This window comes from Triturus cristatus, chromosome 3_1 (genome assembly GCF_964204655.1).
Source record: "Triturus cristatus chromosome 3_1, aTriCri1.1, whole genome shotgun sequence".
Classification (NCBI taxonomy): Eukaryota; Metazoa; Chordata; class Amphibia; order Caudata; family Salamandridae; genus Triturus; species Triturus cristatus.
Window position 1 is genome coordinate 888,457,822 of NC_140583.1, and position 16,982 is coordinate 888,474,803.

The 16,982-nt window shown below is 43.4% G+C and overlaps 1 protein-coding gene across 1 annotated transcript in view; it reads left to right on the forward strand.

Moving 5' to 3' along the window:
• The window catches only part of LOC146861238 (sodium channel protein type 2 subunit alpha-like), a 544,972-nt gene that overhangs the window by 185,689 nt on the left and 342,301 nt on the right, over positions 1 to 16,982 (forward strand). Inside the window, exon 5 of the mRNA XM_085645392.1 lies at positions 3,589 to 3,906. Within this exon, the coding sequence (XP_085501518.1) occupies positions 3,640 to 3,906 (267 nt within the window). The 5' untranslated portion in view covers positions 3,589 to 3,639. The remainder of the gene's footprint in view (positions 1 to 3,588; positions 3,907 to 16,982) is intronic.

Here is a 16,982-nt window from a genome sequence, read left to right on the forward strand (position 1 = left end):
TCATGGGGAATATTCAATCATTTGTTTCTTCATTTGTTAGGGCCCGATTCACAGAGGCGATTTTGGTCATAAATGTATTTTTACAACCAAACGTCCGGATCAATGCATGTTTGCTATGGAAGCTTATGAACGCCCACAAACGTTTCTGTATCTGAGCTTTCACACAGTTCAGTTCTCTCCAAACCTGCCCTGCCCTGCTCTGCAAATGATCAAAGTTTTACACCAGATAGTTGCTGAAATAAATCTCTCTCCAAGATGAGTGTATGTGAAAACGTGTTTTTCCACTGAGAAAAGAACTATTTAATAAATCTGCTTTTACACATCTGCACTTTCTTTAACTAAGCACAGTTGTGCCAGTCTCGTATTTTCCAAGTGGGATGAAGGCTAGCGGTTTTACTTTCAGTATTTTGTGGGACGCCATTACCCAACCATGAATGCTTCCGTTGCTTCATTTTAGTAATGGTCTCCTGAAGTGTGGGGCTAATTTTAACATTTTTCCCAAGCTCATTTTGGTTTTCTGTCCTGGTAATATGAGAAGAAATCACACGACTTCACCCAAGAAAATGCCTGAAAGTCTGTGACCGGTGCGCTTTTCCAGACGACCCACTTGGAAATTTTATGAATTCCAAAAAAACATAAAAGTCTGCTCAAAATAATTAGTAAATTCCCAAACTCCTGTAAGCATTTGTTTCCATGAATCAGGCTCTTAAAATGATAGCGCTTGGTAATTGCACCAGTTTTGTATTGTGGATTTGGGACGTTTGTCAGGTTTTGACAGCATAAACCATTTTATATATATATATAAATATATATATCTATACCTGTCTTTCTGCCACATAAAACACTTTACCTGTGATCTGATGATCACAGGTAAAGTGTTTTATGTGGCAGAAAGACACGTTTCGGCCATAGCTGTGGTCTATCAGCACACATTCCTTACACAAAAAGGCAACGACTCCTGTGTGAAGAGAATTTCAAGCACTTTATTCCAACCTTGGAAACAAGCTGGCAGTTCTTGCCATAAATCACTCGCCATAGTCCTTACGCATTTCGGCTTTATCTTCCAGCCTTGATCACAGGTAGGCATCCATCTAACAGTTTTAGGGGTCATGTGTTTTTTTTTATCCAGGTTGGACTATCTGATTGGTCCATAGTCCACCAATTGCAGTGCCAACGTTTGACAAGTGCAATTGTATACATTTAAGTGGTCCCTTTAAAACTGCAGAGTTCATATATTATTTTTTGACTTTCCCATAACTTTGGCGTAGTTTGACGAATCTTCATGAAATTTTCCACAAAAAAATGTGTCAAAGTAGATTCTGGTTGTTATGTAAAGTTTGGGGGTGACCCGTGCAGTGAGGACTGAGAAATAGGGGTGCAAAAAAAGATTGCGTTTGTAATGTTAATTCCCATAGGAACATGTTGTCGAGCCCTACATCCCGATCCGCTGGACGGAATGACACCTAATTTGACAGAAAGATAGATGTTATTACGCAGATTGTGCTTTTTGTTATTTGATGTAAATCCGTCCAGTAGTTTTTGAGAAATTTATGCTGAAAATTATAGATATGTCTCTGCCCGCGGATATTTCGCAAAGGTTTCCGGATTAATCGTGGATGTACACGCCAACAGGAAAGCTCTGATTGGCTGGGCACAACCTGCACAGAAAGTTGCGGCTGCAATTTTATCATCTGGGAAGGGTTCCCGGGACTGAAAATTTGTGTGAAAGCACACATCATGGGTCAGGGTGGAGATACTCTGACCCCATGTTTGAGAAATGGATGTGTTAGTGACACAAGTTGTGTCTAAAATTCATATTTTTGATTGCACCCGATATTTGTGACGATGCCACATCAGTGATCAGTGATGTCACTGACCATGTCATGAGTGATGTAATATGTGAGGTCATACGCATGGTATTGCGGGGGCACAAGTTATAGTTAGCTCAGCTAACTATAACTGCTGAAATTCTCTAGTTTTGTACAAGTGAAACTTGAGCCTAACTATAACGTCTTTTTAACCATTGTTTTGTTCAGTGAATTTGATATATATATCCTTCTCTACTTGCAGCATTTGGCGTCTGCTACTAAATAGCTGGCGGTGCCTAAAAAGGCGTCTTCTGCCCAACTCCTGTAATTTCACCTCAAAACACCTTGAAGTAAATGGAGAAACGCCACTCAAAGCATGCTTCATGTGATTTATTCTGGAAGCATTAGTGGCATGACAAACTTTGGCTGGAAACCATTGTTTGACATAATACAGATCATCATCTTGCAAACGTTTTGGATAAACATACTCCACCTGTATTATGTGGTGTGGTCCAGTACACATACTCTTATTTGAGATCGAGTTTACTGTATCAATCGCTAGAACTGGCACGAGAGAAGAGGGCGACCCCCTATAGTCACACAGTCATCAAGGGTGGTGCGCCACCACTACTATGGTCCCTCCTGTTGCCGTGCAGGGGCATATCAGCAGAACGGGAACCTAGCACAGGGATCTGACAGTCCTGATGAAAGCCGGTAGTGGAGCATTTGCAGTGGCTTGGCCGGAGAAGTAAAGTTCCTGCCAATCCACAGCAAACAGCTATGCTCTGGGGCACCCCGGGATATAGCAGGAGCCGGCCCTCGGGCCAAAGCCATCTTTGGCTCAAAGAGGGGGGACGTGCGCCCCCCCGCATTGCACGACTTAGCCCGGGGACCACCTGGGGCCGCAGGGGGGCTGCACCGCCCACCCGTTTTCAGGTTATGTTTTGCCCCCAGGCATAAATACCTTTTAATGCCCTGGGAAGGTGGAGATCCCTGGGACTGTGGAGATGTATTTTTTTACATTTTCAGTGGGAGCCGCGGATCCAGCGCAACTCCTGCTGAAAATGTTTTTAAAAAAATGCTTTTCTTAGCCCCCCCCCCCCCCCCCCCAAGTGCCTAGGGGGTCAGGGTATTTTCTACCCTGCTCCTTTTACTTTTTTTTACTTTTTTTTCTGGGACTCCGCTTGAAGGCTGCCAGCACTATCTTTCTGCCAAATTTTGTTCAGCAGTTTGGACCGTAGCCGTGTCTAAAGTTCCTATGGAAATAAACATGGGAAACAGGTTTTTGGAATCACCTTTTTCTTGGCCCCCTCCAGACAGATCACCCCAAAACTTTCAAGACAGCAGCTGTAGTAAGTAGCAAACTAGTTTTGAAGGTTTCGCGAGGATTCACCAAACAACTCCAAAGTTATTGACAAATGGAAAAACGCTTTTCCTATGGAAACTAGGTCCTAACAATTAGATACCTACATGCGGTCGCCAGTAGCTACTTAATAGTTCTTGCAATATTGAAAAGTAATATATTATTTCAAGTGCAAACAATGCCTTTTCCGTTTTTTCTTTAAAAAAACTGTAGAGGTGGGCTTTAGTGTCAGTTCTGCGTGTTTGAGATATACAGCCTGCTTTTCTAGTTCCTGAGGCCTCTCTTCCAGTTATAGATTAGACTAAACATTTACATGTGTTCAGAGGTAAACGTCTGTGAAACTAAATGAAAAAAATATTTCCTTCTACTATTGAGCATTATTTTAAATATGGGTCATATGTTTTCTTTATTCTGTAGTGTTTCGTGATGTGCATGGTTGAAAGTAATTAAATAATCCAGGATGAAAAGATGGCGCAGCCACGTCTTGTACCACCAGGACCTGACAGCTTCCACTACTTCACCAGAGAATCTCTTGAAGATATCGAAAGGCGTATTAAGGAGGAAAAAGCAAAGAAACCCAAGCAAGATCATAGAGATGACGATGATGAAAATGGCCCAAAGCCAAGTAGTGACTTGGAAGCAGGCAGATCACTGCCATTTATTTATGGGGACATACCTCCAGGAATGGTTTCCACGCCCTTGGAGGACCTGGACCCATATTATTACAACGAAAAAGTGAGTGTTATTTGTGACGTTTCTCCATAATTTAGCAGTCTGCACTTTGTCAAGAATCTCTGGAAGAACATTTTTCACCAATAAGTTAGCAATATTTTTGAAAATATGTTATATCGCCTGTTTCTCAGAATATTTTACGAGTAACTGACCAGTAGAATGACCAGTAGAATGTTAACGAATGTGCCATTGTGTGTGAAACAGTGTAGTGGGATTCCAACTAAATATAAAATCACAACACTAAATAGATATGAAATATATTTTTATTGTAAGTGCAATGTGCTTTTCTCCACATCCTCTTCTTCCTCCACCCCAACTGATTTGAGAGTACAGCTGTATAGCTGGCTGCATGGAAAGTGATGTCACTGCTACCTGTTGAGTCACTTCTATTCACCACCTGAGGAAACTCTCTTATTTAGTGGTGGGACAGGACACTGCTCCTCGTAAAGGTTTTAATTAAGTCCTTTGCACATCTGGCATGTATTCAGCTATGCTCAGTTCTCCTATGCAGGTGTCCACCCACTCTGCTCAGTTATATTTTTTCCATCCATTTGCATGAAATGAAACTAGTTTTACTCAGCTCAGCATTATGCTTCCTTTTCATAGGTGCTTTTCTTGTTCTCCTTTTATTAAGTTTGAACATTCAATGCTGCAAAAGTGATTTCAATAAGAGGTTTGCAAAGTTAGAGAACAAGCGACTTCACTTTTTTAATTTTGTTTAAACGATACCAGATATACTAGCTGCAACAATTTAAAATTGGGTGAAAATAATTGGGCTTGCCATGCAACAAGAATGCTCCCGCTGCTGTAAGTGGCTTTGAGCATGCAACCTACCAGTCACATGCTGTGGTTGTCAATTGTACCATGAACCTCTCATTTGCCTCTGCTGTACGTCACATTGCAAGTATTTTGTCAATAGTGATAGGAGATAAAGACACTGAACCTCAATAAAACTATAACATCAATCCCATCACCCACATTCATCCCTAATCAAGAACAGCAGTCAGAAATAAAGTGTCAAAATATTCCACATGCACAAGTATATCACAGTAGTACCCATTATCACCCAATTAAGCAGTGTTAAACTGGATTTCCCTTCCTTACCCACAAAACTCAGGGCACTATTCAATGAATCTGTGTCTGCTTCGGAGTCTAACAAATTATCCACCCGGGGTTCCCATGCTTTAACCCTTTCAATTTTCCCTCGTCCTCTTATAATCTCATGAAACAACATAGCACTCTCCAAACTTGCCCATTTAATCATTTCTTTACGCCATCTAGTAATTGGAGGACCATGTGCTGATTTCCAGTGCATAGTCAATTCTCGTTTTGCCATAATCAAACCTAAGTCAGTAAATCTAGTGGTAGTTTTCTTATTTTTAGGATAAGGGTATCCCCCTAGGAGGCAGACCAAGGGTGCACAGCGATATCCCGCAAGGTTAATCCATTAATATATTCTATTACTTCCTCCCAGAAGCCCATAAATGAAGGGCAGGACCATACTATGTGGAACATTTCTGCCCCCAACTCCTCACATCTAGGGCATTTTTAAGCAGCAGTCGCATAGACCTTGTTAATCCTGCCAGGTGTAAGATAAACTCTATGCAGGATATAGAAATTAATTCATTTGAACCTAGCATTTCTAGAAACAGCTGGTATATACACTACAATCCTATCACAGTCCAAATCATTAATTTCCTGTCCATGTTAGGCAGTTCATCGAGGTCCAGCAAAGACAAACTATGTTTTTGGAAAGGTCGTTTAACTTAGTACCACTTTACAAAGTGTCAAATTCCCTAACTTTGCCTCAATTCTAAAGCTTAGAATTAGTATTTTAGAGCAAGAGAAACTCCAACCACCAATCTCAGCCCCAGCTCCAGACTAACTGCTCAATTCAAGACATAACATTCTACATTCAAGGTGGAATGCAGCTAACTCACAGAGTAAAGAGAGACAACAAATTATAATATTACATCGGATGTATGATGTTACAACGCGAGTGAGTACAACGCGTACCGTTACATCGCGGTCGTTACAACAACTGCGATGTTACCACGCCATGCCATTACAATGCAAGTCTTTACATCGACTTGCACTAGATGGCGTGCTAACATTAGTAAAGTGTAATTTACTATTCCAACTCTAGTCCACTTAACAGTAGGGAAGGTGTTGGGATAGTAAACTACACTATTTGTAATGTTAGCACACCATCTAGCGCAAGTCAATGTAAAGACTTGCGTTGTAATGGTATAGCGTGGTTACATCGCGTTCGTTGTAACGATTGCGATGTAACTGCATCGCGGTGTACTAACTGCGATGTTAAGGATGTTCCCCCATTACATCATCCCAGGTACATATATCACACCAGTGAGGCATACCCATGGCACTGGTATTGAGTGTCATGGGTGAGTGGATGGCCTGTGGATGGCGAGTGACTCATCTGGTACGGTACGCTGACAGCTGTCACTTGTTTCTGCTCCTTAGTTGCCATGCGGAAATAACTGATGTATGGGGACAGAGATCTGACATTGGGAAAATGAGCCACATAACCTGGTTTGTTTGCCATGTTGGCCTAAGAAGCATCTATGAGTAGACTAGGGTCGCCAGGTGAGGTCTGCAAATGCGAAGGGTTCACTATGGGCAGGTTTGGTGCTGGGGCAGAACTTAACAGGTGGGAAGAAGTAGATTTAGAGGAGCCCAGAACAGACAATTGCATTGCAGAGGTGGTAAATAGTCCTTGTTTTATTGACAGAGCAAGAAAGCTAATAAAGGGATTGATTCATCTTCCCTGCCTTTTCTGCATGGTCACCCCTGACTTTTCTCCGTATTCACACCATATGGACTCTATGGACTCTAGGCCCTGACGCTGCTATTGTGGCAGAGTCTGTGGCAGTAAAATTGCACTGGTATAATTGGTTCCACCCAATTGGTCTTTTTGACTTTCCTGTAAGGCTACAATATACAGTGCAGAAAAAGTGCCTTTGTCATGTAAGAAAACCTATTTGTACACATTAATGGGTCACGTTTAACTGATCTGTAAGCCACAAGGCAGTGTGCTAAATATAAGATAAAATGGACACTCTCCATTTGAAGTAAGGCCTAAAAGTTGTTTTCATTGTGTAGGTTCAGCTGCATTTTCTATGTGACAGGCCTAGTGTTATTAAAATATTTATTTCTCTAAATATTATAAAGGTTTTTCTAAATGTATCTAAATATTATATCGCTGCTTGGAAAAATGTTAGAAAGGTACATTTTCCACTTTTTGTCAAAATTGGATTTAATTGTGAAATCTGAATTTTGATAAAAATAGTGGAAAACAAATTTGCAATTATTAAACTGAAGCACTCATCTAAATACAGTCTGAATAGTATATATACAGTCCAATGATTCTTAGTAACATGAAGTACTCAAAAGTCTTTTTATTGTTGAAGTCTTGCAAACATTCATTAAATCCTGATAACATAGGTTAAAAGGTACATGCATGTATGCATAAATAGTATTGGTACATAATAGTCAAAAAAATTGCAGCAATACAAATTCTAAAATCCACAGGAAATTTGGGTGAAATGGGTGCCTTTATGGACCGATTTAACAATCAAATACAATGTTCATACAGTTCTAATAAGGTAGATCCAGGCCAAAACGTATCTAGTAAAACACATAACTGTCAGGACACAACAGCGAAAGACTAAGATAAAACCCTATATCATGGGCATAACTTGTGGTCAGCAAAGGTTTTGACTTAAGGGCATGGGTGCTTTCCCTAAACGGAGAACAAACTGTAATAAGAGAAGCACCACGATGACAGCCAAACAGGCAGTCTTCTAGTGAGCGTTCTAGCCTCTCTTCCCTTCTCGGGCTTGGAATGTGAAGTGTACGCTGTCAGAGCATTTCACACTTCACAGAGGACATTTCTTGAGAAGTAACGTTTTGTTGAGGCTTCATCAAGTTATTCAGGTAGGGTAGTGTCGTCAGTGGGTGAATGTCATTTTAGTTTCGACTGGTTCACTTCCTTAGTTCCGCCTTTAAGTGGAGTTATTCCGAAGGCAATGTCACGTCTTGGAGACTGTCTTCTCTGGTGAAGAGAAGAATCTCATCTTGTAGCAATAGCGGCGGAATCAGTTGTGAAATTGGAGGTGTGCCTCTCTCCCCTCAACTGATCTTGAGTGAGAGAGTAGTTTCTCAATTCCCTTCCCTCTTGTGTGTTAATTCCTTTGGTATGCACAGCAATTGAAGAAGTTAAGAAATTGGCGGAGGCAAGTTACAGAGAGAGAGAAGGAGGGTTAATCACCTGACACAAGGTCTATTCCAGCATCTCTTGTTTTCTGCTTCCCAGGAAGACTTGGGGCCACTCAAGTATCAAAATAAAAATAAAAAGAGAATTGAATTTACTAAAGCTGAAATTCCAATTGAACTGTGTGATTCCAAATAGAAAAGTACATTGAATTAACAACTACAAACCTGAATATGTTCAAGAAAAATGTAAAAAGACTGATTTTCAAGAAGCAGTAACAATTTCACAAGGAATAAATACTCAAACAATTATAATATAAAATTCGAGGCATATGAGCTGCAGATTACACACTTTGCATAGATCGCCATCTGGTGTTGGGCTCGGATGTTTGCAGTTTGTTTTTCCTCTTGGAAAGTCTTTGGAAGTCACGAGGTCGGTGACTCCTCCCTGGGTCCGTATTGCGCATGGGCTTCGGCTCCATCCTCAGATTGTTTTTTTCCGCCATCGGGCTCGGATGTAATACTTTGCGCTCCGGTTCCGAACATTTCCAGTTCGACGATTGAAGCGGAATCCTCGCTCATCACGGTATTGTTCAGATCCTGATCTCCTCAATCACCTTCTCTTCGACACACCTTCGATTCCAATCGTCGACGGCGGCCTTCGGGCCTATCCAAGCTCCGGTCCCAGCTGATGGAAAGAACTCCATTCAAGAAGTGCCCTCGATGTGGGTCCAAATTCCTCCACACCGATCTTCATGAGGTATGCAACCTCTGCCTCTCCCCTGAACACGAGGCTCGAGACTGTCCCGCCTGCAAGTCTTTCAGATCAATAAAGACTATTCGAGATCGAAGGGCCAGACGAAACATGGCGCACTCCTCGACCTCCGTTCCAGTCGACATCTTCGGGGATGACGTTGAAGCTCCGGGACAGCAGCACACTGAAGAGAACCTCTTCAGTGCTTCCGAAGCCGACGACTCGGATGAGGAGGACATCACCCCGGCGCAGAGGGTCGTGAGTAATATACCCCCTCCCACACCCGCGCCGACACCCAAAAAGGCTTCGGTCACGCCTTTGCCTCCGGGCCTAGGCAAGACCAAAGACACTGCTTCGAACATCCCACCTTCGGGCCCGGTGAAGAAGCCTAATAAGCCTTCCAGCGACTCGGGCTCGAGCCAGCCTGCCAGCGGTGCCGATAAACACACTTCGGCACTGAAAAAGAGACCGGCCTCTACCTCGACACCGAGCTCCGCACCAAAGCCCTCGGTGTCGAAACCCAGCCTTTCGGTACCGACCAAACATCATAAGGCCCTCGGCACCGACACTCCCGCGCCGAAGCCTGCCTCGGCGCCAACCAAAAAATCGGAGGTTCCAAAAAAGCACGGCACGGACAAGCCTAAAAAGCCATCGGCCCCGAAACCTTTGGCGCCGACGGAACAAACATTGTCTCAAGAACTGTTTACACCGGATCCTTTGCAAAAGACACTTACCAAGGATCCAAAAACTGGACATTTGGCACTTTCTTCTAAAAAGAGACATTTGGACAAACCGGCTCCGCCTCCACCTCCAAAGAGGAAAGACTGTGCTACCTCCCCTCTCAGAGTGCCTTCCCCACCTCCTCCACCTCCTCCACCCTCTCCACCTCCGCCCCCTCCGCCTTCTCCACCCCTGCCTCATCGTTCTCCGACCCCCTCTCCAGACCATGATGATCAGGAGGACCCATACTACGATCCAGGGGATGTGCCACAAGACCCCACCCCTACAGGATCCCCAGACCCATGGGACAGTTATAATAATCCAGACATTCCAGATGTCCCACAAGATGACCTTTATCCATCCAGACCATCTCCACCAGAAGACTCACTAGGTTTTCACCACCTACTTCAGAGGGTGGCACATTATCACGGAGTAGAGCCACACACTGACCTGGTAGAGGAAGATTTCCTCCTCGACACCTTTGATACCGCACATAGGTCTACTTCTATACTACCTATGCTCAAGGGGGTAATAAAACATGCGCCAGAGGTTTTTAAAGACCCAGTCAGGGCTAGGGTCATTAACCCACGCATGGAGAAAAAGTATAAAGCTGCCCCCACAGATCCTGCCTATATCAAAGGGCCATCGCCACTAGATTCCCTAGTGGTCTCCACTGCACGAAAGAGGTCAAACTCCCAGGCGTCAGGCGAAGCACCACCACCTGACAAAGAGTCAAAGCTACTGGACGCGTCAGGAAAGCGCACTGTGTCACAGGCAGCCAATCTATGGCGTATTGCCAACACTCAAGCGCTATTGGCCAGATACGACAGAGCACATTATGATGAACTAGAATCCATCATGCACCATCTCCCAGAAAAATACAAAAATAGGGCCAATGAATTAATTCAAGAGGGTAAGACCATAACTAACACCCCTATACGCTGTGCCTTAGACGCAGCAGACACAGCCTCCAGGGCCATTAACACTAGCGTCCTCCTCCGTCGCCATGCTTGGCTGAGAGTTTCAGGCTTTAAACCTGAGGTACAAGCCTCCATATTAAATCATCCATTTGATCAAGAACATCTATTCGGCCCAAAGGTAGATGAGGCCCTTGAGAAGATGAAGAAGGACACAGATACGGCGAAATCTATGGGAGCCCTGCAGTCACACCCTCCTAGGCGCTCCTTTCGCCGCTCTTCCTTTCGGGGCACGGCCAGAGGCTACTCCTCAGATAGCGCGTCCACTTCCTACAAATCCCCTGCTCAATCCACCTTCACAAGGGGTTATCAAAGAGGCGGCTATAGAGGCAATAACAATAAAGGCAGAGGCAAAACAAATACCGCCCGCTCTGCCACACCGCCTACCCAATGACTTCCCCCTGCTCCCTCCAGACCATCCCACTCTGGTCGGGGGCAGACTACAAAATTTCCTTCACGTCTGGGAGACCATCACATCAGACAGATGGGTGACCCAAATTATTCGTTCAGGGTACTGCCTAGAATTGACATCTACCCCCCCAACATACCACCCAGGCAACGCCCAATGTCACAAGAACATTCCACGTTACTAAAACAGGAGGTAATCTCCCTCCTACAACAAGAGGCGATAGAACAAGTCCCCGCCAATCCGCAAAATTTAGGGGTCTCCTCCCTATATTTTCTAATACCGAAAAGAGACGAGACTCTACGACCTATCTTAGATCTCCGGCCTCTAAACACATACATAAATTCGGACCATATTCACATGGTAACACTTCAGCAGGTACTTCCGCTCCTCTACCAGAACGACTTGCTCACCACACTGGACTTGAAAGACGCATACTTTCACATCCCGGTACACCATGCTCACAGAAAGTACCTCATATTTGTAGTGGACGGGCAACACTACCAGTTCAAGGTGCTCCCATTCGGGGTCACAAGAGCACCAAGGGTATTCACCAAGTGCCTAGCGGTAGTGGCTGCACACCTCAGATGACAGCACATTCACGTCTTTCCATATTTGGACGACTGGCTAATAAAAGCCACCTCCTACAACCAATGTGTACATCACACCGCCACTACAATCCAACTACTTCACCAGCTAGGTTTCACGGTGAACCACCAAAAGTCCCAGCTAATACCATCCCACACAAAGCAATACCTCGGTGCCACCATAGACACCTCAAAAGCCATAGCCTACCCCAATCCTGCCAGGATTACAAGCATTCAGGCTTTGCGTCAAAGATTCATACCTCAATACTCTCTCCCAGCAAGAGTGTTTATGCAACTGATAGGGATGATGGCCTCTTGCATTTTCATAGTGCCTCATGCAAGACTCCAGATGCGTCCACTCCAAGGGTGCTTAGCGTGCCAATGGAACCAGGCCCAGGAGCAACTGACAGATCTGGTGTTGGTAGACAGTCGCACCCATCACTCTCTGCAGTGGTGGAATACCACGAGTCTTTCCAGGGGTCGACCGTTCCTGGACCCGGTTCCACAAATAATCCTAACAACAGACGCATCGCTCTCCGGCTGGGGAGCTCATCTATTACACCTCACTGTGCAGGGCACATGGACGCCGCAACAAAAGTTACTCCATCTGGAGTTACTAGCAATCTTTCTAGCCCTAAAATCCTTTCACACACACATTTTAGGCAAGGCAGTCCTCATTCGCACAGACAACATGACGGCCATGTACTACATTAAAAAACAAGGCGGCACACACTCTCCACAGCTCTCTCAACTAGCACAGAGCATATGGAGATGGGCAATTCCACACAAAATCTTTCTCCTAGCCCAACATGTCCCAGGAGTCCAAAACACCATGGCAGATCTGCTCAGCAGACAAACGCAGCAGATCCACGAGTGGGAACTTCACCCGCAGGTTCTTCACCCGTTCTTTCAGATGTGGGGGCATCCACACATAGACCTCTTCGCCACCCACGAAAACAAAAAATGCCCAAGCTTCGCCGCCAGATACCCACACCCATTGTCCAAAGGCAATGCGATATGGATGAACTGGTCAGGCAAATTTGCGTATGCCTTTCCACCTCTCCCACTAATTCCATTAGTGGTGCGAAAGCTACAACAGCACTCCCTCACACTGATTCTAGTAGCTCCAACATGGGCCAGACAACTGTGGTACACCACGCTGCTGGAACTCTCTGTAGTGCCACACCAAAAGTTACACCTCTCACCATGCCTCCTAACCTAGAACCATGGAGAGATCAGACACCCGGACCCAGCTCAGCTCAACCTTGCGACCTGGCTCCTGAGATCCTAGAATTCGGATACCTTAACCTTCCCCCTGACTGTATGAACGTCATCAGAGAAGCTAGATGCCCTACTACTAGAGCCTGCTACGCTGCAAAGTGGAAAAGATTTGTTGTTTATTGCCATAACAACACCATCAACCCTCTAGACGTATCTATACAGCACATCATATGCTACTTACTCCATCTACAAAGGTGTAACCTAGCAAATACATCCATCCGGCTACACCTCGCAGCAATTGCCGCCTACCTACAAAACAGACAGCACCTATCACTTTTCAGAGTGCCTGTCATTAAAGCCTTCATGGAAGGCCTCAAACGAATAATTCCCCCCAGAGTACCACCCTCACCTGTGTGGAACTTAAAGGCTAATGGGACCGCCTTTCGAACCTTTGCATAAATGTGAACTGCAATTTCTCACATGGAAAACAGCTTTCCTTGTAGCCATCACTTCCCTTAGAAGGGTCAGTGAGATACAAGCACTTACTATACAAGAACCTTTTCTCCAAATGCACCCGAACAAGGTTGTCCTCCGTACCAACCCAAAATTCCTACCCAAAGTCATTTCTTCCTTTCATCTAAACCAATCGGTAGAATTACTGTTTTTTTTCTGGCAACCTCAGACTGTTGCGGAAAGGGCTCTACACACACTGGATGTTAAAAGGGCCGTACTTTACTATATCCAGAGAACACAACCTTTCAGAAAGACAAAACAACTGTTTGTCTCTTTCTCTCCACCACATAAAGGCAACCCCATCTCTAAATCAGGGATAGCTAGGTGGATTGTAAAATGCATACAGATTTGCTATCACAAGGCAAAACACATGCTATCTGTTCCCCCAAAGCCCACTCTACACGAAAGATAGGGGCTTCTATGGCTTTTCTAGGGAACATCCCTTTAGATGATATCTGCAAAGCAGCTACATGGTCAACACCGCACACTTTCACTAAACATTACTGTGTAGATGTGCAAACCAAGCAACAAGCTAGTGTGGGCCAGGCTGCACTAAAAACACTTTTTCAAACCACTGCAACAGATACCGGTGGTCGCCGCTAGGGTTGGGAACTGCTATATAGTCTATGCAAAGTGTGTAATCTGCAGCTCATATGCCTCGAACGGAATATGCTACTTACCAGTATGCATCTGTTCTTGGCATGTAGAGCTGCAGATCTACACATGCCCACCCGCCTCCCCGGCTACCTGTATCTGTTCCAGTCTATCTTATTTAGATACAACACACATGGGTTTCTTCACTATTACTACTACGCTCCATCTTTCCCTGTTGACGAAAAACAATCTGAGGATGGAGCCGAAGCCCATACGCAATACGGACCAAGGGAGGAGGCACCGACCTCGTGACTTCCAAAGACTTTCCAAGAGGAAAAGCAAACTGAAAACATCCGGGCCCAACACCAGATGGCGATCTATGCAAAGTGTGTAGATCTGCAGCTGTACATGCCAAGAACAGATGCACACTGGTAAGTAGCATATTCCTTATAAAGAAGCGCAGCTAAAGCCTAGATCTAACAGGGTATGTAAAAGAATAGATTTGATCAAATAGAAAATAAGAGTACATATCACCATAGAAAGAATTGTTTGCAATAAGTGTATCTTGTTTTACAGTTTCTCAAAACTCCAATGAAAGACACCTCATGTTATTATACAGGCAGTAAGTAAAAGAGAAACCAGAATAGAAGAATAGGAAAGGTGAGGAACCGAGGACGGATCAGGTAGTCTCTTCTTATCCCCTTCACCTTTCCCCCCTTGGGGTTCTACTGATTACCAGTCACCTTGGAGTCAGTGGTTGTCCTAAGATGGGCATTGGAAATTAGCTAAATTCTACTCCTGTTCAAGCCTAGGTAAGAACTCTGCCAATAACATATTGTGGTTACCCTGTAACATCATACAATTGGGCATACTGCCAGGATACCTGTGAGGTTAACGTTGTGCTTTATAAATGTCTATTATTATTATTATTATTATACCTCAATTGCACAGCATATATAAATCTCCTGATATGTTGGCATAAACTCCAAGTTAGTCCATCAAAAAAATATTCAATTCTCTATTAGTATTTAAACCCCTGTCAACTGCTCTTAATTGAACGATCCATCTGGTTTCTAGCCTCCTAAGGACACATTTCTATTGCCACCTCTAGGGTTGGTTTCCAATTATGCAATTTCATGAAATTTCATGTTGATCATTTCAGATTTATTGTGAAAGTTTTTTGTTGTGTATTGCAAAGGGATAGTTGGTATTGTTATTCCTTATTTCCCTAATGTGCTCTTGGACCTGTCTTTGAGTGGTTTAATAGTGCTCCCCATATAACTACGTTTGCACTCACAGGTTTTTCCAATACACAATGTATTTGGTGTTACAGTTAATGAATTGTGTAACCTCATGTCGTCTGTTCGTGTTGTATTGAAATACTGATACTTTGTCTTGAGCAAAAGCCAGACATACACTGTATACGTTTGTGGAAACCGTTCGGCTATTCCGGTAACCATGTACTATTACTGTCTTTTGTCTCAGGTTTCAAAACAGTCTGGTACAGTAGATTCCTCAATGTCCTGCCTCTGCTGTATATCAGAGATGGTTTAGAAGACATTGAGTCACTAAGTGTAGTGTCTAGTTGTAAAATATGCAGGTGTCTATAAAAGATTGTATAAACTTCTGAACTTGAGGTATTGTATGAAGTGATAAATGAAAATTTGTTGCGTTTGGTATGAGTGTGCTTTTGTTTTGCAAAAGACTATCACGTTGACCCCTCATAATTTTCTGCTTAGCCTTGCTAAGGATCTTTTCTGAGTAGCCTCTGGCAGTAAATCTCCTCTCTAGCTGTTGGAGTTCTGAGAGAAAATGTTGCTTATCACTACAGTTGTGTCTGAGTCTTATAGTAAACTCAATCATAACCCACTTAAGGACATTACTCGCGCTATTGAACAAAAATTGACACATTGGAGGGAACACATCCTGATTTCTGATCTGGAATATAGATATTTATACAGCCCAACACCTAATGCACCATGCATATCTATTCTGCCAAAAAACCACAAGCAAGGGGATTTCCAAACCAATAATATCTGGCATAGGTTCCCTCACTGAACAGATATCAGAGTACAGTGATCTGTGTATGCTTTGGACTGGTTCTATTTTGTCAGAACTGTATGACCGTCGTATTTGATTGCTAACTCCATACTGGCACTCATTCCACTTAACCTGCCTCTGTTGCAATTTTATTGACCATTAAGTACCAATACTAATTATATAAACACTTTGTATATTTATGCACAAGTTCCATTTCCATATAGCTTAGTTTCACAATAGGAACCAATAATATAAAATTATATGGAGGGTCATTTTGGATTGCATACAAATTGTGGCTGTTGAGATAATTTAGCATTGTACTTTCTCAGACTAATACCTTTTTCGCTCTACATGTTTCTATTTACTTCTTTATCTTTCTAACAAGGTGATCGTCTCCTATCTCTTAACTATATAGGTCAATCACTTTTTTGCACCAATATCACTTCCATATTTATACATGTAGTTAGTACATAGTTATTGTATATGTTTTGTGCTCTACATGCCATCCGGTCCATTTTGACCATGAACATTTTGATCTAATAGTTTACCTGTTATATTTTGTTTTACCCCTTACTACAGTTTTGGCCATGTGGCGTGTACTTTTCCTTGCATTACATTCAGCCCACAAGTCCTAACTAGGTACGGCTTCACATGTAATCCATTGGAATTTACCTAGTTCCATCAAGCGAGACCTCTTCCAACATGGCGGTTTACATACTTGATATCCGAGGACCTTGCCCTCATTCTATGTCCACACCCGCGCCACTATGCTATTGTTGCATTCACAAACACTTTGAGGTCTTTTTAGCATTTTGAGACCATAACACACCTTTGCACTATGTGAGATTAAACTCATCGTTTTTCGTTGTTGCAATCTATGTGTTGTATTTATGGACCATTCTAAGGAGATTTGTCACTTACATACAGGCTTATCATGGTTTTAATTGGATATGGGTTCAACATGCAATGCATTAGAATTGACATAATTTGCATCAACCAAGACCTCGTCCAACCTGGCGGCTCGCTGACTAGAT